This window comes from Schistocerca americana, chromosome 9 (assembly GCF_021461395.2).
Source record: "Schistocerca americana isolate TAMUIC-IGC-003095 chromosome 9, iqSchAmer2.1, whole genome shotgun sequence".
In the NCBI taxonomy this organism is placed as follows: Eukaryota; Metazoa; Arthropoda; class Insecta; order Orthoptera; family Acrididae; genus Schistocerca; species Schistocerca americana.
In genome coordinates this window covers 53,440,002-53,465,663 of record NC_060127.1, presented here as the reverse complement: position 1 = coordinate 53,465,663, position 25,662 = coordinate 53,440,002, and the positions used below count along the sequence as shown (strand labels likewise).

The following is a 25,662-nucleotide window of genomic DNA, read 5'->3' as shown; positions in this document are numbered from 1 at the left end:
GGGGGGGGGTAGCGCTGGCCGACCTAGTTTGCAGCGCCGGAAATTGGTTGGTAGTAAGTAATTTTTGTTTCCCCCCTCTAGTTGTGGTGTTTTGTGTATTTATGGTGTACTTGATGTGTTTTTATTTGTATAGGGATGCTTGATTTGTAGATTTTTTTTGTTTTTGTTTGTTTAAGTTGTGGTTTTCTTTTTCGTAGGTGTTGGTGTTTTGGTATTAATAGTTGTGGCTGACCCATATAGGTCACTGGAAATGACAGATTCCCATTTTCGTAGTTGTAGGTGTTGGTGTTTTGGTATCGCAATCTGTGGTTGACCTGAATAGGTCAAGGCAAATGTCAGATTCCAATTTTCGAATTTTTAGTTGTAGGTATTGGTGATTTGGTATCCTCACCTGTGGTTGACCGATATAGGTCAAGGGAAGTGTCGGATTCCTGCAGATTTTTGTTGGTGTAGTGGAATGTTGTAATTTTTTTCCATCATTTTGTGTTTTGGGATTGTGGTGTGTTCCCCCCCTCCTCCTATTATATTTAGCTTGATCTCACCCTAAAACCCCCAATTTCCCATGGTTTTCCCATTAGTTTAATTGTATTTTTGGAGGAAGATGTTAATGTCTTATTTATATGTATTTTCGTGTTTGTTGCCGTGTGTGTGTGTGTGTGTGTGTGTGTGTGTGTGTGTGTGTGTGTGTGTGTAGTGACAGCATAGGCACCACATTGGAGGCGCTTAGAATAGCCATTTACACCCTATTGATGACGTCATGGGTCAAAGCAGATGGGTGGAATCGGACACTTCTGTTATCCCGAGCTTTCCAGTGTAAATCTTTCTCAACATACATTCCTAAAAGTTTTGTGGATTGTATCATTTTTAACTCATTCCCGTTCAGTACCAGATGGAAATCTTGGTTTTTGTTAATCTTTACAAATTTTCTATCTTTCATTTTCTTCATGTTGAGGTCAGCTTATTGGCAATGAACCAGGAATGCAAGGACTTGAGGATGAGCAGTTGTTGTAGTGGGCAGAGATTCCTTAACATCATTGTCCATTACAGTAGTGTTATGTGCAAACAACATGATCTTGGCTGCAGTGTCTGAGGTGCATGTGTCATTGATATAAACAAGCAACAGGAGGCGGCCTAGCATAGTACCCTGGGAAACACCTATTTAGACTTGCATTGGATATTAATCTGATTTTATGATTAGGATGAGCTGATGTGAGCTCCACAACCTGTGATCTGTTTTGCATATATGATTGAACACACTTGTTTTCTATTACTTGTATTCCCATTGCTTCCAACTTATTTAAAAGAATTTGATGATGAACTGTATCAAAAGTTTTAGAAATATCTAAATCAATTCCTATAACACTATTTTGTTATCCAAATTTCAAACTATTTTGCTGGCGTAATCATTAATCACTGTTTCTGTACTTCTCCCTTTTCTGAAGCCTTGCTGATGATTAATCATTAGGCTGTGGTCATGTAAGTACTTGGCAGTATGTTGCTTCCTTAATGTCTAAACTATTTTTGAGAATGCCGAGAGGAGTGAAATTGGTTGGTGATTATCAACTTTATGCCTATTCCCACTCATGAATAAAGCCTTTACTTGTGATATCTTTAATCTTCAGGGGGAGGGGGGGGGGGGGGTGTATGGACACTCCCCCAGGTTAATGACAAATTAACAGTGTGAGCTCAGGACTTTGTGATTTGAGAAGCGGTAGGCAACAATCGCTGTGGGCGTAAGAACCACCTACTTATCAAAGGCATGGGGTGAGGCGGAAAAAGAAGGGTAGCCCGTGATGTGTGAATTCCCAGACTTTATTCAGTCAGTATTTGAGAATGAGAGCACTTAGCAAATTGCGACAAACTTTACATGTAATTTCAAACTTTTCTGAAATTTTTTCTCACTGACAACTCCTACAAAATAATGAAAGGAAAAAAACTTATTGCTTCCTACTTTTCTGTTGTTCGTGCAGTAAAAGCACTGCTTGAGGCATGACATTAAAACTTATCACTTCTTCACCTCTCGTTATAATTTATTACTTCTTCGCCTCTTACCATAGTCGTGACACATTCTGCAGACAGTATGCACATACTGTAGTGAATGTAACTGCAAAATGATACCATTGTGTGTTGTGTAGTTCATGTGATATATCATAAACGAGGTATGTGAATAACTGTCGCATTGTGCATGAAGTTTAAATTTATTACTTCTTTGCTACAAACTTTATTCACAATAAATTTCACAGACAGTACCCACATTTCTCATGGAATGTACCTACATTTTTATGTCATTGTATGACATGCAGTTCAGGATATATTTATATGTCATAAACAGTGAGATGCTTCTAACTCCATATGCAACACATTTTGCAGACAGTATATACATATGCCGCTGAATGTACTACAAAATTATGCCATTGAGTGACGCACAGTTCAATGTCATAAATGTAAGGCACAAGGCCAGAAGCTGTGTGGTATGGGCAACTCTGGATTTATTTGCTAGTGCACTATAGATAGGAACAGTTTTTACAAATGTAAAAAAAAAAATCGTTTTATAAATCCCAGAGTAATCAAATATTAAACTATTAATAGCAGACAAAACAGCAGTGGTGTAGTAAAACAGAGGAAGCAATAGCTTTTCTCAAAGTAGCAGCTTCCTTACTAAGTGACTCATTTAAATTTCAACATTGTAAGCGTGAGTAGCATTAAGAAGTGTGATAGTTAATTGTTAATGCAGTTCTTCTGATTTCCCTGTTTTGTGGTATTGTGTACCTCGACTCATTCCTCATCCCTGGATGTTCTTCTTAATGGGATCAGTGGAACACAATGAATGAATCAACCACTCGTGTCCTGTATGAAAACTATTTATGTTGAACATTTTGGCAACCCAGTGAAGTTCCTTGTACATAGCAGAAAGCCATTGTGATAAATCTGTGACTTTGAAATGTACATTGGCACAATAATAAGAAATGCTATAAAGCCTGTAGACAAAGTTTCTTAAATTTTCCTTTTATTTCACTATCTTTTTGCCAAGAATAGCAATTGTGGCTGCTGTAGAACATGTGGGTCTCTTCATCTAGTTCGGCAGTTGAATAGTGCCTAAACATGGCAATTGATTAAACTTTTATCACCTTTCTCTTCTTCTTCTTCTTCTTCTTCTTCTTCTTCTTGTATAGGATCATGGGTAGCCCCTTTGTGTATTACATTTCCCTCTTCTCCTCCCAGAACCTCTTTATTCTTTGTCTTCTCCTCTCCCCCTCTTCTTTCAAGATCTTCAATAGTCTCATGTTGTGCATGTTGTGTCTCTGCCACTGGTGACTATCCTTTTCCTGTATATTTCTCTATTGTTGATCTGTGGCATTTTCTGGGGTATGTACTTTATTCTCCAATTTTCATTTCCTTTCGCCTTGATCACCAGTTCTGCCCAATCCTTTGGGAGTTCAATAACCCACTTGGCTCCTGTCTTTCCTCGTGTGCTCCATATTGTTTCCCATACTCTTTTTGTCCTATTATCCGTATTCATCATGATTACATATCCAGCAAACTTTGGCCCGATCAGTCAGATTTCTTCTGATGTTGACCTTGTGCTCCAGTACAGTTTTTCCTTACATCCTCACATCCACCTCTCATCATCCCCTTTAGGAGCCTAATATTTTCCTCAGTGTTGTTCTTTCTTCTTTCTCTAGTCTTGCATCATTTCATCCCAGTGTTGTTATTTCATACGCGTATAGTACAGGAATGTGTATTCAACTACAGAGAGATGTAAGCAGGCAGAATATAACGCTGGGGTCGTCAGTGCCTGTAGAAGACAAGTATCTGGCACAATTTTTAGATCGGTTACTGCTGCTACAATGGCAGGTTATCAAAACCTGAGTGAGTTTGAATGTGGTGGTATAATTGGTGAACAAATGATGGGATACAGCATATCCGAGGCAGCGAGGAAGTGGGGATTTTCCCGTATGGCCATTTCATGAGTGTACTGTGAATATTGGGAATCCGGTAAAACATCAAATCTCGGATATCACTGCAGCCGGAAAAAGATTCTGCAAGAACAGGACCAATGATGACTGAAGAGAAATGTTCAAGATGACAGAAGTGCAACCCTTGCACAAATTGATGCAGATTTCAGTGCTGGGCCTTCAACAAGTATCAATATGCGAATCATTCAATAGAACATCATCAATATGGCTCTTTGGAGCTGAAGGCCCACTCGTGTACCATTGATGACTGCATGACACAAAGCTTTACATCTCACCTGCGCCTGTTGTCAATACCGACGTAGGACTGTTGATGACTGCAAACATGTTGCCTGGTCGTTCGGGTCTCATTTCAAATTGTATTGAGCAGATGGTTGTACACGGGGTATGGAGACAACCTCATGAATCCATGCACCATGCATGTCAGCAGGAGACTGTTCAAGCTGGTGGAGGCTCTTTAATGGTGTGGGACGTGTGCAGTTGGAGTGATATGGGACCACTGACACATCTAGATATGATACTGATGGGACAAGTACGTAAGCATCCTCTCTGATCACTGGCATCCATTCATGTCCATTGGCAATTCCAGCAGGGAAATCAGACAGCCCACACATCCAGAATTGCTACGAATTTGCTCAAGTAATGCTCTTCTGAGTTTAAACACTTCCACTGGCTACCAAACTTCCCCGGCATGAACATCATTGAGCATATATGGGATGCCGTGCAACATGCTGTTTAGAAGAAATCTTCACCCTCTCGTACTCTTATGGATTGATGGAAGCCCTGCAGGATTCATGTTGTCAATTCCCTCCAGCACTGCTTCAGTCCATGCCATGACATGTTGCGGCACTTCTACAGGGTTGCGGGGGCCCTACACGATATTAAGCATGTGTATCAGTTTATTTGGCTCTTCAGTGTATATAGTCATTCAGAAGTTTGAGCTCACCTTCATCCACTCTCAAGTCGTATACTCCTAGCTCACTCATTTGTTACATAGTTTAATTCTTAATTTCTTTGCGTGTTTTTGGCACTTGCATTGTTTAATTCATAAATTTCGGGCGTATTATAGTATTTGAGAGTTGTAGCATCACGTTTTAGTACCTGAATAGTGTAGAATCGTGTAGTCTCCTTCCACCGCCGAGCAGTGTGTCAGCAGTGCGCAAGTAGCAGCATTACTGCATTTACTAGGCAATCTTGTATTTTAATAACAGTTTAAATTTTGTCGATTTGTTTGCGCTCTCTGTAGATTAGTTCAGATGTTCTTTGCAAAACAGTTTTTAGCATGGATAGGGACTGCAACTGCTGTGTTCGGATGCAGGCTGAGTTGGCATCCCTTCGCTCCCAGCTTCAGGCAGTGTTGGCTTTGGTCACACAGCTTGAGGCTGTTGCCAATGGGCATCACTGTGGGGGTCCGGATGGGGGCTTGTCGGGGACGGCCGGCTCGTCCCACGCATCCCCCGATCGGACTACGACTGTGGTTGCCCGGGATACTGCCCGCATTGAGGCTGATCCCTCACCTGTGGTAGAGTGGGAGGTCGTCTCAAGGTGTGGCAGGAGGCGAAAGACATTCCGGAGGGCTGAACGGAAGGCCTCTCCAGTTTGTCTGACGAACCGGTTTCAGGCTCTGTCTCAGGCTGATACTGATCTTCGGCCTGACATGGCTGCTTGTCCTGTTCCAGAGGTTGCCCCTCAGTCTGCAAGATCCGGGCGGTCGCAGAGGGTGGGCTTACTGGTAGTTGGGAGCTCCAACGTCAGGCGCGTAATGGGGCCCCTTAGGGAAATGGCAGCAAGAGAGGGGAAGAAAACCAATGTGCACTCCGTGTGCATACCAGGGGGAGTCATTCCAGATGTGGAAAGGGTCCTTCCGGATGCCATGAAGGGTACAGGGTGCACCCATCTGCAGGTGGTCGCTCATGTCGGCACCAATGATGTGTGTCGCTATGGATCGGAGGAAATCCTCTCTGGCTTCCGGCGGCTATCTGATTTGGTGAAGACTGCCAGTCTCGCTAGCGGGATGAAAGCAGAGCTCACCATCTGCAGCATCGTCGACAGGACTGACTGCAGAGCTTTGGTACAGAGCCGAGTGGATGGTCTGAATCAGAGGCTGAGACGGTTCTGCGACCGTGTGGGCTGCAGATTCCTCGACCTGCGCCATAGGGTGGTGGGGTTTCGGGTTCCGCTGGATAGGTCAGGAGTCAACTACACGCAACAAGCGGCTACACGGGTAGCAGGGGTTGTGTGGCGTGGGCTGGGCGTTTTTTTTTTTTTTTTTTTTTTTTTTTTTTTTTTTTTTTTTTTTAGGTTAGATGGCCTTGGGCAAGTACAGAAAGGGCAACAGCCTCAACGGGTGCGGGGCAAAGTCAGGACATGCGGGGACCAAGCAACAATCAGTATTGTAATTGTCAACTGTCGAAGCTGCGTTGGTAAAGTACCAGAATTTCAAGCGCTGATAGAAAGCACCGAAGCTGAAATCGTTATAGGTAAAGAAAGCTGGCTTAAGCCAGAGATAAATTCTGCCGAAATTTTTACAAAGGTACAGACGGTGTTTATAATGGATAGATTGCATGCAACCGGTGGTGGAGTGTTCGTCGCTGTTAGCAGTAGTTTATCCTGTAGTGAAGTAGAAGTGGATAGTTCCTGTGAATTATTATGGGTGGAGGTTACAATCAACAACCGAGCTAGGTTAATAATTGGCTCCTTTTACCAACCTCCCGACTCAGCAGCATTAGTGGCAGAACAACTGAGAGAAAATTTGGAATACATTTCACATAAATTTTCTCAGCATGTTATAGTCTTAGGTGGAGATTTCAATTTACCAGATATAGACTGGGACACTCAGATGTTTAGGACGGGTGGTAGGGACAGAGCATCGAGTGACATTATACTGAGTGCACTATCCGAAAATTACCTCGAGCAATTAAACAGAGAACCGACTCGTGGAGATAACATCTTGGACCTACTGGTAATAAACAGGCCCGAACTTTTCGACTCTGTATGTACAGAACAGGGAATCGGTGATCATAAGGCCGTTGCAGCATTCCTGAATATGGAAGTTAATAGGAATGTAAAAAAAGGGAGGAAGGTTTATCTGTTTAGCAAGAGTAATAGAAGGCAGATTTCAGACTACCTAACAGATCAAAACGAAAATTTCTGTTCCGACACTGACAATGTTGAGTGTTTATGGAAAAAGTTCATAGCAATCGTAAAATGCGTTTTAGACAGGTACGTGCCGAGTAAAACTGTGAGGGACGGGAAAAACCCACCGTGGTACAACAACAAAGTTAGGAAACTACTGCGAAAGCAAAGAGAGCTTTACTCCAAGTTTAAACGCAGCCAAAACCTCTCAGACAAACAGAAGCTAAACGATGTCAAAGTTAGCGTAAGGAGGGCTATGCGTGAAGCGTTCAGTGAATTCGAAAGTAAAATTCTATGTACCGACTTGACAGAAAATCCTAGGAAGTTCTGGTCTTACGTTAAATCAGTAAGTGGCTCGAAACAGCATATCCAGACACTCCGGGATGATGATGGCATTGAAACAGAGGATGACACGCGTGAAGCTCAAATACTAAACACCTTTTTCCAAAGCTGTTTCACAGAGGAAGACCGCACTGCAGTTCCTTCTCTAAATCCTCGCACAAGCGAAAAAATGGCTGACATCGAAATAAGTGTCCAAGGAATAGAAAAGCAACTGGAATCACTCAATAGAGGAAAGTCCACTGGACCTGACAGGATACCAATTCGATTCTACACAGAGAACTTGCCCCCCTTCTAACAGCCGTGTACCGAAAGTCCCTAGAGGAACGGAAGGTTCCAAATGATTGGAAAAGAGCACAGGTAGTCCCAGTCTTCAAGAAGGGTCGTCGAGCAGATGCGCAAAACTATAGACCTGTATCTCTGACGTCGATCTGTTGTAGAATTTTAGAACATGTTTTTTGCTCGAGTATCATGTCGTTTTTGGAAACCCAGAATCTACTATGTAGGAATCAACAAGGATTCCGGAAACAGCGATCGTGTGAGACCCAACTCCCTTTATTTGTTCATGAGACCCAGAAAATATTAGATACAGGCTCCCAGGTAGATGCTATTTTTCTTGACTTCCGGAAGGTGTTCGATACAGTTCCGCACTGTCGCCTGATAAACAAAGTAAGAGCCTACGGAATATCAGACCAGCTGTGTGGCTGGATTGAAGAGTTTTTAGCAAACAGAACACAGCATGTTGTTATCAATGGAGAGACGTCTACAGACGTTAAAGTAACCTCTGGCGTGCCACAGGGGAGTGTTATGGGACCATTGCTTTTCACAATATATATAAATGACCTAGTAGATAGTGTCGGAAGTTCCATGCGGCTTTTCGCGGATGATGCTGTTGTATACAGAGAAGTTGCAGCATTAGAAAATTGTGGCGAAATGCAGGAAGATCTGCAGCGGATAGGCACTTGGTGCAGGGACTGGCAACTGACCCTTAACATAGACAAATGTAATGTATTGCGAATACATAGAAAGAAGGATCCTTTATTGTATGATTATATGATAGTGGAAGATACACTGGTAGCAGTTACTTCTGTAAAATATCTGGGAGTATGCGTGCGGAACGATTTGAAGTGGAATGATCATATAAAATTAATTGTTGGTAAGGCGGGTACCAGGTTGAGATTCATTGGAAGAGTGCTTAGAAAATGTAGTCCATCAACAAAGGAGGTGGCTTACAAAACACTCGTTCGACCTATACTTGAGTATTGCTTATCAGTGTGGGATCCGTACCAGATCGGTTTTACGGAGGAGATAGAGAAGATCCAAAGAAGAGCGGCGCGTTTCGTCACAGGGTTATTTGGTAACCGTGATAGCATTACGGAGATGTTTAGCAAACTCAAGTGGCAGACTCTGCAAGAGAGGCGTTCTGCATCGCGGTGTAGCTTGCTCGCCAGGTTTCGAGAGGGTGCGTTTCTGGATGAGGTATCGAATATATTGCTTCCCCCTACTTATACCTCCCGAGGAGATCACGAATGTAAAATTAGAGAGATTAGAGCGCGCACGGAGGCTTTCAGACAGTCGTTCTTCCCGCAAACCATACGCGACTGGAACAGGAAAGGGAGATAATGACAGTGGCACGTAAAGTGCCCTCCGCCACACACCGTTGGGTGGCTTGCGGAGTATAAATGTAGATGTAGATGTATCGTAGAAACCCTGGCCCATTTCTCTACCCTCCCGTTGTTCCGGCTGAATCTGTAGCTCTGTGATGAATACGCATTTCTTGAAACTGTTCATAACCATCGTCGGGGTAAGACTTTTCCATCAGACATAGTCATCGCTGTCACTCTGATTCCCTCACTGCTCCCATTTCTTTTTGTTGTATATTCTCCCAAGTATTTAAATGTGTCCACACTTTGCATGGTGCTTCTGATGTTTTGCAGTCCTCGGTGGTGCTTAGTGCTTACGTTTCGTGGGGATCCTCAATCCCTATATCCTTCTAGCTGGGAAGCCGGCCGGAGTGGCCGAGCCATTAAAGGCGCTACAGTCTGGAACCGCACGACCGCTACGGTCGCAGGTTCGAATCCTGCCTCGGGCATGGATGTGTGTGATGTACTTAGGTTAGTTAGGTTTAAGTAGTTCTAAGTTCTAGGGGACTTATGACCACAGCAGTTGAGTCCCATAGTGCTCAGAGCCATTTTTGAACCTTCTAGCTGTCTTGCTTAGGTTATCAATTTGTGTTTTTGTGTATCTTTCTGTCCTACTTTCACTGTCATATGCAAAGGCTAGGCAATCCATTTGGGTCCTGTGTCTTTTTGGCCTCCCTGTGCATCTTTGGTATTCCTATTTCTTGTTTATTGCTGTCCACTTTCTGATCACTTTGTCCTGTGAACCAAATTGGTGAAAATCCATATCCCTGTTTGATGCTGGCTTGATCTCAGCTGTTCCGTTAGTACTCCACTGTATCTCATCACCACTCTTGCCTTTGTCAGAAATTCTGTTTTTAGTTCCCCTGTATAGTGTCTGGTCCTTTTTCTTCATGATCCTTTCAAGAATCTATCAATGGAGTCATATGCCTTTTTGAAGGCCCTAGATATTTCCATATCTTTTTGTTCTTTCAGGCTCTCTGCACTGTTGGTTATTTTTTAGGGAAATAGGTGGTGTGTGAATCTTCTTTCCTTTTTAAATCCAGCTTGATGGTCTCCAACTGTACTTTCTATCTGTTCAGCAGGATGGGTTTCAGTAGCACCATGTAACTGACCTCTGGTAGCAATATTCCTCTGCAGTTGTCTGCAACCCTCTTGTCCCCTTCTTATGGGTTGGCACTGTGATCGCATCCTTTTGGTAACCTCTAGTCCTCTAAATGTGGCAGATAACCTTGGTTACATTGTCTACCAACTTGTTGGGTCCACACTTTATCATTTCAGCTGCTGTCCCATCTTCTTCAGTTGCTTGTTGTTGTCTAGATCACTTCTATCCAGAACAAACTCATTCCTGGTTGGAATGACTAACCTCTCTCTCTCTCTCTCCCCCCCCCCCCTCCCCTCCCTTCTTCTCCTGCAGAGAAACTAGTCTCTCTTTAAATCAACCTAGATTACAGCCTGCAGCGTTCATTATGTTCACTGTTTCTTCTAATTGTAGAGCATCAGCAAAATGAAATGTGTTGTATGGAGCTTAAGACTTGCTAATAAAAACTATACACATGTCTGAAGTTTGTTGGGACAGAACATTACTGTATGTGAAACATACATTAAAAAATACTTAATGTTTACCCTAGTATGTCTCTTCTTTGTAGATAGGTAAGCATGCTAGGAATGAAGTTTGCTTGTGAATGGCAGCAGAATGGGGTCAAAGACACCTTGCTTGTTGCTAAACATTGCTAAGGGTTGCTGTGGACAACAGTGAATAAAACTGCACCTACCCTACCATGATGTAGTCTGAAGGAAAGCATTAATTACCATCCAGCACTATTCATGGGAAAGCATCCAGAGGAAGACTAAACCTCATTGGCTGCCGGATGTTACTTGAAGTGGGTTGTAGAATTGTTTGAAATTTGTCCACCTTCCGGTGTGTCGTGCACTGTGGTGATCCTAAAGATAAAACTTGACTTGGTCGTGTCTTACCACAAGTAATTTGAATGTTCTATTGGTATTTGATAGCCTTTCCAACCAGGTTAGGTGGCATAGTCTACTATCCACACGCCACAAGAAGTAACGTCAGCAGGTGCCACAGCCTGAACGGCCTCTATTGCTAGCAGTGAGATGACCAGTGTTTGCCACTGTAACTTCACAAGTCGTATTGCACATGCTTGCATGGTCTTTTCCTCTTACTGTACCACTTGCCTCTCTGAATGCATACATTTTGTGACGTGACCATAGCATGCTCTTGGGGGGAAAAGAAAAAGAGAAACATGATAAAGAAAATTTCAAAATGGACATAAATGGTTCCACAGTTGCATCATAATGATGGGAAAAAATTACTATCTCAGTTGGCTCAAAATAAATTCCCACATTGTGTTGTCAGCACCTTAAAATGAAGACGTGGTAGTCTTATTTGAAGCCCGTTTTAATATCTTGTTAGCAGAGTAATTTACAGGCAGTATTCAGTTGGAACACACACATTTATTGCACACAGATTAACAAAATGGTCATAACACAACTTCTGTTAAAAGGGAGAACACAGAGAAAGACATACTGAATGTTTGTAGTTGTGCCAAAGCAATACAAAAGACTTACTAGCAAAGTGCTATGGATTCTAAATTCCCACACTCCCACTAAAAAAAATCTATGTTAACAGTGCAGAATCTTGTAATTGCATATGATGCTAATGGTGATGATGCTTTACTATGTTACCAATGGCATCTCCATGGTTAAGGCCGATTCTGATGTTCTTTCACCATGTCAGGTTATAGCCACATAGCCCGCAAGTGGGACTCGTCATTTCGGTTTTTACACGATGCATGTTCTGAGTGCATCAGCTGCTTTGCAAGTAAATTGACACTTTGTTTTGGCTCATAGTTACAATGTTCATTTTCCACATGATATCACAGTCTCTGATTGAAGGAACTGAGTTTAAAGTAGCTAGTGAGAATCTGCTATGGAGTAATTTTAGTCTGGCTGTAGTCAGACTTTGCCAAAATGAATTAATTTGTGACCTGTAACCTAAGGAAGCCACTGTTAAAGGGATGAAAAAGATAAGAGTTTAATGACACAAGCAGGACAGGCAAGAAGTGGGAAAGAGAATAAAATCATTTCTCCTGCTGCTGCTATTATTATTATTATTATTGGCAGAGGTTCCAAGGAAAATAGTTGTGGAGGGTGGATCGTGGAGGAGTTGGTTGAAATAAGCTAACACTGTGTCACTGTGATGAAAGATTTCAGTTTCACATTATGCTTTACTGTGTCTAATTTTCCATGGTGTGTGCACACTTGTATAACAGACTAGTGTTTCTGCTGGGAAGATATTCTTGTATAACTCTGAATACCATGTAGTTTGTTATATTAATGTGTAAAGCAACTGCACTTGTATAATATGTGTGTTATCATATACAGATAAGAATCTAAAACTGGACGATGAGCTGTTCGTTCAGGTGAAACCTGGCCTCTCGTCATTTGCTGATAATCCTGTGAAGGTGAGTTATACATGATTCTGACATCATTCCAGTATCACCTCAAAGTATCTTATCTCTGACAGGTGCCTGATGTAGAGCAAATTCCCACAAGTTGATTTATGAGCTATCTTGGACATATCTATAATATTTCCAAGGTGTGTACTCATAGCAGAAATTAGATGTCATCCCATTTCCTTCTCACTGTTCATAAGTGTTCAACAGGTACACAACAGGCAGGAAATAGAATGTGTGTTCAAACATATTATTTGCACACTATCCACTCACATTTGAACAGTTTTCTCCAGCCATTTATTGTTGAAACACTTTCTCATGACACTCACAAACGTCAGTTCTGACCAATTAATTCTCTACCTGTCTCTTCACCTCTTATCCTTTCCTTGTTTTCCTCTTACCGTGTAACAGTGACGTCTGCTCATAGACTTCCATGGTCATTTGGGTATTAGGCTACATTATTTAGTAAAACAAAAAAAGAAAGAAAGAAACAGTATTGTCATTTTTACTGTCTTTGCACTGGTCCGTGTCCTATCATTGCCTCTGAAGAGGGTTGTGGCAAAGGCAGTCAAAATGTTGCCTTTGTTTTACACTTGCTTTTAATGTTCCACAACAATGTGGTCAAATTCTAATAGTCAAAGGCAAAGCAATGACTCATTTTCTGGCTCTCATGGACCAATCGAGGGTGGCCGATGGCCACGTCATCCTCTGCCAATGGCATCATCGAGTCCAGTAATGGAGGGATAGGGGATCAGCACACTGCTCTTCCGGCCATGTCAGCTTTTTTGGTGTTGGAGTCACTGCTTCTGTTTTAAGTAGCTCCTCAGCTGGCATCAAGAGGCTGGGTGCACCTTGTTCCTGTTCTTACACCAAGCAAAAATACCTGGCAGTGCTAGGAGTTGAACCCGATCCTCCACTGAGCTACGGAGGCACACTAATACTTAGAGGGATATTATTAAAAATGTCTAGTCAGGCAACTGTAGTACACTTGTATTTTACTTCTTTGTAATGCTATTCATAACCCCTCCCCCCCCCCTTCCCCCACCCATTACCTCCCACCTCACCACTCTCAGATGGGCCAACTAAGGATGACATGCCAATTTTAACTCCTTATTCACTGATGTCTTATTTTCTTCCTGTACTATTTCATCTGTACACTTATGTTTTTTCTCGCCGTGTCCTGACTGCTTGACTGGTTTCCATTCCTGGCGGGGTCAGGGATTTTCACCTGCCTCGAGATGGCTGGTTGTTTGTGTTGTCCTCATCATTTCATCATCATTCATGAAAGTGCCGAGATTGGACTGAGCAAAGATTGGGAATTTGTACGGGCGCTGATACCTGCACAGTTGAACGCCCCACAAACCAATCATCATCTTCATCTTCATCATCATCTGACTGCCTGATACCTGTTTTTCTTTCCCCCGCTCTTCTACTTTGGAATCCTTCAATATTCAACACTGCTAAACATTTCCGTCAGTTGTTTCTTCAGCTTTTATATTATTTTTTTCTAAACCCTTTTTAATTTCATGGATCCAACTTCTTGTTAACTTCTTATCTAACAGTTATTTGAAGATCTTTTTGAGCTTTCATTTGACATAAATGTCCAATTTCTAACAGTCCTCATTTCCTCAGTATTCCTCATGTGTTTTCAATGTTTCAATAAATTTGATTACTACTAAGTAATTTAAAACCTTGTGTAGCTTTTCATGAGCCTAATATTGTTGTAATGATTCATTCTTCTAATATTTCTAATTTACCTAAATTATACAGTGGAAACTCCAGGTTGTATCGTCAATATAAGGAAAAGATAGATTGCTACTCACTGTAATGGTGTCACTTTGGGTTGCAGAGTGGCACAACAAACACACTTATAAATTAGCTTTCAGCCAAAGCCTTCTTCAGAAAAGGGAAACCACACACACATACACACACACACACACACACACACACACACATTCACACATTCATTCATACAAGCAAGCACACCTCATGCACACAAGATCGCCATCCCTGACAGCTCAGACTGAAATGCAACTGTCACATAGAATGGAATAAGCAGTCTGGAGGGGGCAGAGAAGGGGAAGCAGGATACTGGTAGGGGAAGAGGAGAGTGCTGTTAGGTGGAGTGTGCAAGGACTAGACTGCCAATGGATGCAGCATCGGGAGGCTGTGGAACATGGAGCTGAGGGAGGTCATGGCAAAAGTGGGAGGTGGAATCTGGAGCTAAAAAAGGAGAAGAGATAAAGGTTCCACCACTGTTGTTATGAACAGCGACTACATGGCTGAAGGCTCTGCTAATTATCTGACTCCTCCACCTATAAACTTGACAAAAGTGATCCCATCACGGAAGTCCAACATAAGTTCCAGTCCCTGCTGAAAGCCTTTTGCCCTTCCCAGAGCCCCTCCCCTGCATCCATTTTCCTCCTCACGCTCTATGATATACCACACACCCACCTCAATCATGCTCCTCACAAACCAAGCCCCATTGTAGCTGGTTACTGTCCCCTGAAAGTATTTTGGCCCTCATTGACCAACACTACCAACCAATTGCCCATAATCTAGCCTCCCATGTCAAAGATACCAACCACTTCCTTCACCAATTCTCCACAATCCCCACCCCTTTACTCTCTGGATCCCTACTTGTCACTGTTAACACCACTTCCCTCTACACTAACATCCCTCATGACCATGGTCTTCCCACTATTGAACACTACCTTTCCCAATGTCCTTCAGACTCCAAACCCATTACCTCATTCCTCATACACTTACTAACTTATTCTAACTCTGAGCTACTCGCCTTTGAAGGGAAAGTACACAAACAAATCCGTGGCACAGCCATGAGCTCCCACATGGCAGTCTACTACACCCGAGTAGAGGAGATCTTCCTAGCCTTCCAATACACCAAACCCTTGTCTTGCTCAGGTTCATTGATGATATCTTCATGAACTGGTCACATGGCCAAGACACTCTATCCTCATATCACCGCCTTCTCTCCCATCTGCTTCACCTAGTCCTCCTCATCAGTGTGCCACCTTCCTGTATTTTGACCTCTCTGATGGCTCCGTCCTTACCTTTGTCCACATTAAACCCATCAACCACCATCAGTACCTGCCTTTTACAGCTGTCATCCTTTTTCACACGAAAAAATCCCTCCCATAAAACTTGGCCATCCAGGGATAATGTACCTGTAGTGCCAATAACCCCCTTGCCCAGTATGCTGAGGGTTTCACCGCAGTCTTCACAGACACACACTATCCTCCGATCTAGTCTGTAAATAGATCTCCCACGCCATTTCCCCACATGCCAGCAATCCTCCCACCACCTCCAAGGTCAACTACAAAGGAGTGCCCCTGTGTCACCAAATACCACCATAGACTGGAACAACTGAACCTCATCCCTCGTCAGGGCTTTGATTACATATCATCGTGCCCTTAAATGAGGGACAATCTACCCTTCTAAAGCAGTGTTCTGTCATCCACTCAACTTCCACAACCTCATAATTCATCCCTGTGCCACTTGCAATCCCAACTGCCTTGCCACAGGGATTATATCCATGTTGGAGGGCCAGGTGCAAGACTTTACCAATCCATCCATCCAGAACTTCTTATTCCAGTCCTGTCACAGACTTATCCTACCCCATCAGAAGCCAGGCCACCTATGAAAGTAGTCATGTCATGTACCAGCTTTGCTGCAATCACTGCACAGCTTTTTATATTGGTATGACTACCAGTCAGTTGGCCACCAGGATAATCAGCAACCACTAAACTGTGGCCAAGAGCAAAGTAGGCTACCCTGTGTCACAACATGCACCTTAACACAACTCACTTGATTTCACAATGACTACTTCACTACCTGAGCCATTGAGATCCCTCACTCCACCATCAACTTTTCTGAACTGCACGGATGGGAGTTCTCCTTACGACACATTCTCTGCCCTCGAATTATCTCAGCGTCGACCTATGGTAACCTGCTGTCCTCGCACCCTCCAACCAGCAGTTTCCACCCTGTCTGTGCTATCGCCTCCTCCATATTCTTATCCTTTAGCCCTCTTTGTGTGCCACCCTCTGCCGGTGCACCCGTCCGTCTTTTCCTTTCACCACTTCTTTCCTTTTTCACTCCCCATTCCCCCCTCTCCACCTCCCTGCTCCACAGCCTCCCAATGCTGTGCATGTTGGCAGTTTAGTCCCTGCAAACTCCACCAGACAGTGCTCTTATCTAATCACTACCTGTACCCTGCTATTCCTTCCCTTTCCCCGCCCCCTCCATATTGCTGCTTCCATTTGACAAGAGAGTTCCAGTGCAGCCCAAGCTGCAGGAGATGGCAATTGTGTGTGTGTGTGTGTGTGTGTGTGTGTGTGTGTGTGTGTGTGTGTGTTTTTGTTTCCTTTTCTGAAGTAGGCTTTGACCAAAGCCAATGTGTAAGTGTCTTTTCTGGATCTCAATGTGTCATCTTTATAGTGAGCAGAAATCTATCTTTTTCTTGTATTGTTGTTAACAAAATTATATTTAACACTAGACATTTGCTTGCATATAGACATTCTGGCTTCACTGCTTTTTTCTAATGCCTATTTTTTGCATTTCTAGAGGCATTTTGCCTTGTAAAAGTCTTTGGTTATACCATAAGCCTTTGCCATTCTGTGTATCCTTTCCTCAACAGCAGCTATTTTCCAAACCATCTTCTTGAGTTATTTTCCCAAGATATTAAATTTTTTAACCTTTTCAATTTGGCCAATATATTTTTTCAGAAATTTGGGTGAATTTTTGATTTAAAAAAAAGTGGTTTTCCCTGCAGAAATGTTTAAGCTTGTCCTCCTGGCTGTTTCTTCTTAAAGACTAATTTGTGTTACAGCAAATGTCATATTTTCATAAAGTTTTATTTTCATAAGGTTTCAGTTGTTTTTATTTTCTGTAATATTTACATATAAATTTTCTACATTTATAATATTGACATAGTTGACCATTTCAAAATGTAAGTACTACTATATGCATTTGATAACTTACAGGGTGCTGAAAGTCTGCAGGAACTTTTGGATCGTGCAAAAGCATTTGTTCCCCGTGAAGAATGGGGACACACACCACTCGCCATGAAGGCAACTGCAGGACTCCGCTTGCTGCCTGGGGACAAGGCGAATGCCTTGCTGGATGAGGTTTGTGCGGCATAGCATTATTTGTATGAGAGGAGTTAATTGTGGCTGTTGGTGAGGAGGATTTTTGTATTTACAGTTTTTGTTAATTTGGTGAATTTTTCACCTATGGCAGTTTTATGGTAGGGCGTTATCTGATGGTTTATGTGTGTCGTATTCCAAGCTTGGGTTGATCGAATAAGGTATGTAGATGTTCTGCAATGACATGACAAGGAACAAATGTCTTATGAGGAATGTAATTAATTAGAGGGAGAGAATATTTTAGGACATGCATTACGATTTGAGTTGTTGCTGAAAACTGTATGTTAAGTGGAGATGGAAGGAAAATAAAATCACAGGGACAAATCTAGATAGGAGTATATAAGACAGATAATTGGTGATGTAGGATGCAGTAGTTATGCTGAGGTGAAGTGAATAACTGGCAACTGACAGGAATGGAGAATAACAGCATATCAAGTGTGCAGCTCAAGTAATAATTTTCTGTATCTTTCAGTCCATAGATATTTCAAATGTCTTTGTAAGAGATTACCTTGTCTCAGGATGCTACCAAGGTTCTTTTTCAGGAATACCATAAATTTTTTTCCTAGAGTCACATCGAACCACGAAACACTTGCAGGACAATATTCCTCACTGAGGAGGTGTTTGCACTGGAATGAAACCTCCTGACCAGTTATGCTGTCTCACATTTTGAGACCTGAAAAATAATGTGCCGAGTAAGTGAATTAATGGCGAATAAGACCCACTGCAGTTTAATAACAAAATTCATGAAATTGTGAGAAAACAGATGTTGCACTCCAGGTTTGTAAAAGAATGCAGAAATGTTAACGTGTGAAAGTAGAAATTCACGTGTCATAAAAACATCAGTGTGTGACATATACAACTTTCTTCATTATATGTAGGGAAAAGATCTTACAGAGAATATTATAAAATTCTGGTCTTACATAAAATCACTAAATGGCCTGAAGGCTTCAATTAAATTACTAGTAGACCTACCTGGTATGGCAATGGAAAGGAAAGCTGAAGTTTCAAATCTCGTATTTAAAAAATACTTCATTGTACAGACTATGGCATTGGCTCTATACTCGGATATGTGAGTGGCTCACATTTTCCTTTTTTCTTCCTAAGTGATAAACTCCATTACATCGTCCTGGACAGTAAGTGTTTAATGGAGAGGTATTTACAGGAGTGCCCCAGATAAGTGTGACAGAAGTGCTCTTTTTTTCTATACGAGTCATATTGCCTCCACCCTGTTTTGCAACTTACTTATTGATTTATCTTCCTACATATGAGGGGGTGCCCAAAAGAAACCATACTATTTTTTTTAACTTATTTGTTGACATTCTAAGCACAAACCTTCAATGTACTCTCCAGGTGTGCATATACACTTGTCTAACTTTTTACTTCATTTTTCAAAACATTTTTTAAAATTCTTCTTTTGTGATGCTTGACTTCATTTCTTTCTTCTCCTCAGCGACATCATTGGATGCAAGGGTGGTTAAGTATAATGGGGGTGGTGGGGGAGAGTTAATGAAGAGGAGTCATACCATTTTGGTCAAGAATTGTGACAAAGACAGGGATGTGTGAGCAGGGGCATAGTCATGATGGAAAAACCAGTCACCTGAGTGCCACAAATCAGGCCACTTTCACTGTACACTGTTGCACAATCTTTTCAAAACTTCCAAATAGAAGTCCTGGTTAACTTTATAACCCTGTGGAACAAACTTAAATGTACGACTCCTCTCACATAAAAAAACAAATTTGCATAATCTTAATGTTTGATTTCACCTGGTGAGCGTTCATGGGGCGAGGCGAACTTGAAGTCTTCCACTGGCTTGATTGTTACTGTGATTCAGGAACATAATCATAGCACCAGGTTTCATCACTGTTGATAATTTTTTAAAAAAGTTTGGATCATTTTGGGACTCTACTTTTTAAAGCACAGCTTGCTTCCATGCGACATTGTGTTTGTTCAGCATTCAGCAGCTGCGGCACGATTTTGGCAGCACACATTTAATTCCCAAATCTACAGTCACAGTTCACTGCACTGAACTCCAAAGTCACTCTCAACAGCTCCAGAATTTCTTCATTGGTCCATCATTGATCTTTGTTGAAGATTGCACAAATGTTTTCAACATTTTCATGTATTTAGGTCATGGAAGGATAACCAGAATGAGGTTTGTAATACATTGACATTTCACTATTTTTGAAATGTGGAAAACCACTCGCACTTGAGTTTTCTCCATAGTATCGTCCTTGTATGCCATTTTTAACATTTTGCGAATTTGTGTTCCACTTTTTCCAAACAAAAAGCAGAACTTCATTGCTGCACACTGTTTACAAAAATCAGCCATTGCAAAAATGAAAATCACACAAAACAGTTGCCACTATAAACTCTGTTGAAACTAATGCTGACCTCCTTCAGCAATGGCACTCAGCTTACTGACTTTTGGATGTTCACTCTGTGTGTTCTTAGCAGAAAAATGTGGTATCACAGAAGCTCTGCTCACCAAAAAATTAGTTCAGTTTCATTTGGGTACCCACTCATAACTGAGTTGGTGGATAGGGTGAGCAGCAATGTGCGCCAGTTTGCTAATGGTGCTTAGCGTACGGGACAGTGCTGTTTTAGAGTGACTGTAGGAGTATACAGGATGACTTGGATAGAATTTGTATTTGGTGCGCGAAAGGCAGATTGCTCTAAATGTAGAAAATGTAAACTAATGCACGTGGGTAGGAAAAACAATCCTATAGTGTTGGTGGTGTGCTGCTTGACAGTCACAAAGATTAAATATCTGAAATATCTGCTGTGCCGTTGCACACAGGGTAAGCTCTAAGGATAGGAAATGGCTGACTGATTTATTGGGACATTTCTAGCTCATCTATAGGGAACCACGTGTAGAAAACTTGTACTGCAGTACTCAGAGTTATTCCTGGGTGTGAAGTTGTTAATGTGTTGAATGTTAGCACCTCTGCTGTAGCCCTTCTATATTCCCCCTTAAAAGTCCAGGGAAGGTAAGAAGTGCAAGAAGGAAACAATATATAAAAAGAAACATGGAAGAAATTGAAACAAGTATCACACAAGCAACATCTTCAAAACTTTGTGCAGTGTATAATGTAGACGAACTTGGTGCAGAATATGAAGATAGCAATATGTCCACAAATTGTGATGAGTGATTTCAAAACCACCTATACTGAGAAGGTACAGTTACAGACACTGATACCAGGTAGCTACTCTAAGCAGCAGATACATAAATACATACCCACTTCCTCACATTACGTGCTTTCAAAAACTTGTAAAATGAAGAATGAGAAAGGTATTTGGGCATGCCCAGATTCTTACTGTGGGTATCCATTGCAAGATGATACACTTACTGTTACTCTGGAATATTACGTAAGTGATGACAGAGATTGCAGCAGGCAAAGTCGTAACCAGGCTGATGTTACCTCTGTTAGTGAAAATGGCGAAAAAGTTGAAAAGGTAAAAAGATGTATGACAAGATCAATAGGAGAAGCATATCTTCTAATGAAAAAGGAGAACCTGAATTTAAAAATTGGTCTCTCAGAATTCTACTCCTTATGACCCAAAGGGTAAAATGCCAGCCAGTGAATATGTATGCACATGTATTTAGTGCACTAGTTTGAAACTTTTTGTTTCACCATAAGCAGTATCACAGGAAAGAAGTACACAGATATGGACCTGATGCTTTTGTGTGTATGTCAAGAGCCGCAAGATAAATATTGGTTACAGGAATGTGCGAAGTGTCCTGGTGCTGAAGTGATGACTGTTGTAACATTACACCTTCAGGATACTGACAGAGACATAAACTATGCATTGTGAGTGTTATAGAGGGTAGGCATTGTCATGAAAGGAATAGCTCACCATCATATTAGGAGGATTCAGAGACAGACCATAGCAGACGTAAAATAAACCACATTCCAGAATACTCGCACATTAGTTCTTCATTTCAACTTTGCTGAGAACTGCTCTGTTGCTTTGCAGAACAAAATTCAAAGTGACCACTGGCACACATCACAGTTATCAGTATTCGCATGTTTTGCTCACATACTTGGAGCATCACACTGTTTTGCTATTGTCAGAGATGATCTCATTCATGACAGTGCACATGCATGCTAAGCTGTCAATGTAATTGATGACATAGCATCTAGAGGCCATGCATTTCCTTAAACACGTGTATGTGACTGATGCTGCAGCATCTCATTTTAAAAACTGCTTTCAGCTTTATGAGCTTAGTCAGCACTGCAGTACAGGAATTATGACAAAAGAAGGATATTTTCAACAACGGTCATGGAGAAAGTGCGTGTGGTAGGGTAGGAGGTCTCTGTAAACATCTTGCAACAAGATTTAATCTCCAGCATGAAGCTGTTGATGCTATAAGAGATGCTACTGGATTTGTTCACACCATATCAACATTAGTAACAAACATGAAACTCATAAGTCTAAATGACAGTACATTAGAGAGAGAGAGAGAGAGAGAGAGAGAGAGAGAGAGAGAGAGAGAGAGAGAGAGAAGAGTGGTATTTTATGAAACCTGTGGCTTGAATTCATCAAGTTACTACTGACTTGCATCCCGGAGTGGCAAACACACTGCAAGAACAGTTCTCCAAGAAATGCCGCCTGTTATGTGTGTGAAATGGAGAGACCACAGTATACATTAGAAGACTTTGCAGTGAGCCTTTTCATTTCTTGTGTGCATGACAGTGGTGGGTGGGACAGATAATGTCTCTCATGGGCTACAAGATATAACAGTCTCCTTTATGACGCCTCAGGTCCTGCTAATACTTTCAAATGGCTGTCATTGAAAGATCAGTGTGGAGTGCCAATTTCCCAGGTACTGCTCTTGTTTCATCATCTTTGTCAGTGTGCAAATTCAGCTCGGCTATAAAAGTTCAATGAGAAGCAGATGAAAAAACAGATGAACTCTTTCAATATTTAAGTGTGCATAATTTTTTGACCTTGACAGTGGAGCTAGGTCTACTGAAAACATTTCTTACATTTAATACAGACAATTAATTCCCACTCTCATTGCACATTCTAGAAGTACAATGACCAACCAACGTATCATGAAATTTTTAGAACATAGGGGTCAGGGTTTTGGAGAAAATAATTTATAAAACCAAAAAAATTTCAGATTCTTTCATCGTTATGTATAAATATTTAAACAGTTGAAAAATTTCATACACAAGTGTCATAACTGACAGCAGTCCTTCCACTTTATCATTTCTCAGGACAGTTAACATCCTGTGACTATTCATATTTTCAAAACATAATTTTGAAATTTGCAAAACGTTACAAATTTTCATAGTTTTTTTTACACACACACACACACACACACACACACACAAAAATTTTAAAGATGGTGCAAGTAACTGATCTCAAATCATACAGCTCAAGAATGAATGTGTCACATCACTATTTCAAAGTTTGCGGGAAAACCTTTCCAAAACATTATTTTTTTTTTATTTTCTGATGGTTTATTAAAATTTTCCCTTTGTTATGACATTTCTGCAAATACTCTCGTATAGAGCGGTCTGTAGCATTGTTATAAATCACCAAAGAATCAAAATACTGCAGTTTTGGAGAGGTATCATGTGGCACTTCAACTTTTTTCCTGACAAACTTTGAAATAGTGATGATGTGACACATTCATTCTTGACTTGTATGAGTTGACATGAAATCACCCTCTTTCATTCAGTTACCTGTACCATCTTTAAAGCTTAGCTGTCATTTCCTCTGATTGTATCAGTTACCAATAGCTGATTATTAGGCGTGCTCATAAATTTGAATCCTGGCAGACAATTAACCAATGATCTAAATAACATTGTATGTCTGTTTTGTAACAATAATGGAAACTTCTGGATGGAGAAATATGTAAAATAAGGGAAAGGCAACCACTCACCTATGGTGGATTGGTGAGTGATTTAGTACACACATTCACACTACAACCCCACACACACACATACACTAACATTCACTCCCATAGCCACTTCAAGGCTTCTTTATTCTGATAAGCAATGTGTAATAATTCACCACCTTTCGCACTTTTTTCCTCTTAATTTTCCCTTCTGGTTCTCTCTCCCCCCCCCCCCCCCCCCCCCCCTCCCCCCGTCTCTGATTCTGGTGACTAGTAAGCATAGCTGTGCACATTTTCTTGAGCACCAATAGAGAGTTATGCAATAGCTGTGGAAGTTAGCATCATACTGCATGTGATCTGCTGCAGAGAATATTGGCACCTCCTTCAAGCAGTGCGGTATCTACACTTAGGCTTTGTATTTTGTACTAAATCTGTGTTGACACTATGGATGGAGGGCTGGTTGTTTCTCCCCACTCCCAAGATGGAATTGTGGATGGAGTTTACAGTGGATCAGTCTAGCATCAACAGACAGAACACAGCATAGTGCAATGAAACACAGGGTTCAACAATTGCTACAATAGTGTAGCGGGGGCCAGAATGGTGGGTGTAATTATTCTTGCAACTACAGGTTGCGGCAGCATTGTGAGTCAGTTAGCAGGGCAGTAGTACATGGAGCCAGTTGGATGTCCAATGAAAAGTCATAGAAACAGTAAATATGTTACTTTATTTATTCCATACAAAAAGCACAGCAATTGTCATGTCATCACACTGCAGTCAGCACCCTGTGATGCAGCTGGCTCTGAATGGTGGAGAGTGCTTCGTTCGGCACGAGGCTTCACAGAATGGCCAGCACACCATGTCACTGTATCAAAAAGGTGGCAGCTGTGGGAAGTTAACATTGTCGGCACCTCAGTGAGTGAAGGGCCACATGAGTCACCAGGCGGGTGTGTAGAATGCAGTGATGACACTTGACAAAAATCAGTCACATCAGCTGGTGGAGACTCCTGGTTCAGTGCAGGAAGCACCCGAGTGTGCAGAGGTGAACCTAGGACCCCAGAATAGGCTGCAGGAGCAGTGGCCTGCAGAGGCAAGACCGCAGTAGCAGAGTGTGACCACAACGGCAGGCTCTGGATAGGCAGCTATTAAAGTCCAGGTGAGAACTGTGGACCCCCAGATATCTATATACATAATCTGCAAGCCACAATACAGTGTGTGGCGGAGGGTACCCTGTACAGCTACTAGTCTTTTCCTTTCCTGTTCCACTCACAGAAAGAGCAATAGAGAAATGACTGCCTGTATGCTCCGTATGAGCCCTAGTTTCTTGTCTCTTCTCTTCTTGGTCCTTAAGCTAAATGTATGTTGGTGGCAGTAGTATCATTCTGCAGTCAGGTTCAAATGCCGGTTCCTAAAAGTTTCTCAGTAGTGTTCCTCGAAAAGAACATTGCCTTTCCTCCAGGGATTCACATTTGAGTTCTCAGAGCATCTCCGTAACACTTGTGTGCTGCTTAAAACTAACCTCTAAAAAATCTAGCAGCCTGTCTCTGAATTGCTTCAATCTCTTCCTTTAATCCGACCTGGTACAGATCCCAAATAACGTCCTTTGCAGATGACCCACACTTTCCTAAAATTCTCTCAGTAAACTGAAGTCAACCATTTGCCTTCCCTGCCACAATCCTCACACACTCGTTCCATTTCATATCGTTTTGCAACGTTACGCCCAGACATTTAAACAACATGACTGTCTCAAGTAGGACACTACTAAAGCTGCACCCGAGCATTATGCTTCTGTTTTTCCCTACTCATCCATATTAACTTAAATTTTTCTGCATTTAGAGTTGGCTGCCATTCATCACACTAATTAGAAATTTTGTCTAAGTCCTCTTGCATCATCCTACCCACACACTTCTTCGACACTTTCCCATACACCACAGCATCATCAACAAACAATAGCAGATTGCTGCCCACCAGATATAAAAAATAATAGCGGGACTATCACTCTTCACCGGAGTAATTTACTGTCAATACTCTCATCTTCAACGAACACTCACTGTCAAGGACAAGATGTTGGGTTCTATTACTTGAGA

At 41.7% G+C, this 25,662-nt stretch overlaps 1 protein-coding gene across 3 annotated transcripts in view; it reads left to right on the top strand.

Moving 5' to 3' along the window:
• Positions 1 to 25,662, top strand: part of LOC124551032 (ectonucleoside triphosphate diphosphohydrolase 5) — a 61,270-nt gene that overhangs the window by 3,025 nt on the left and 32,583 nt on the right. For all 3 annotated transcript variants that reach the window (XM_047125884.1, XM_047125886.1, XM_047125885.1), the window contains exons 4-5: positions 12,494 to 12,573; positions 17,568 to 17,711. In XM_047125884.1, the coding sequence (XP_046981840.1) occupies positions 12,494 to 12,573; positions 17,568 to 17,711 (224 nt within the window). The remainder of the gene's footprint in view (positions 1 to 12,493; positions 12,574 to 17,567; positions 17,712 to 25,662) is intronic.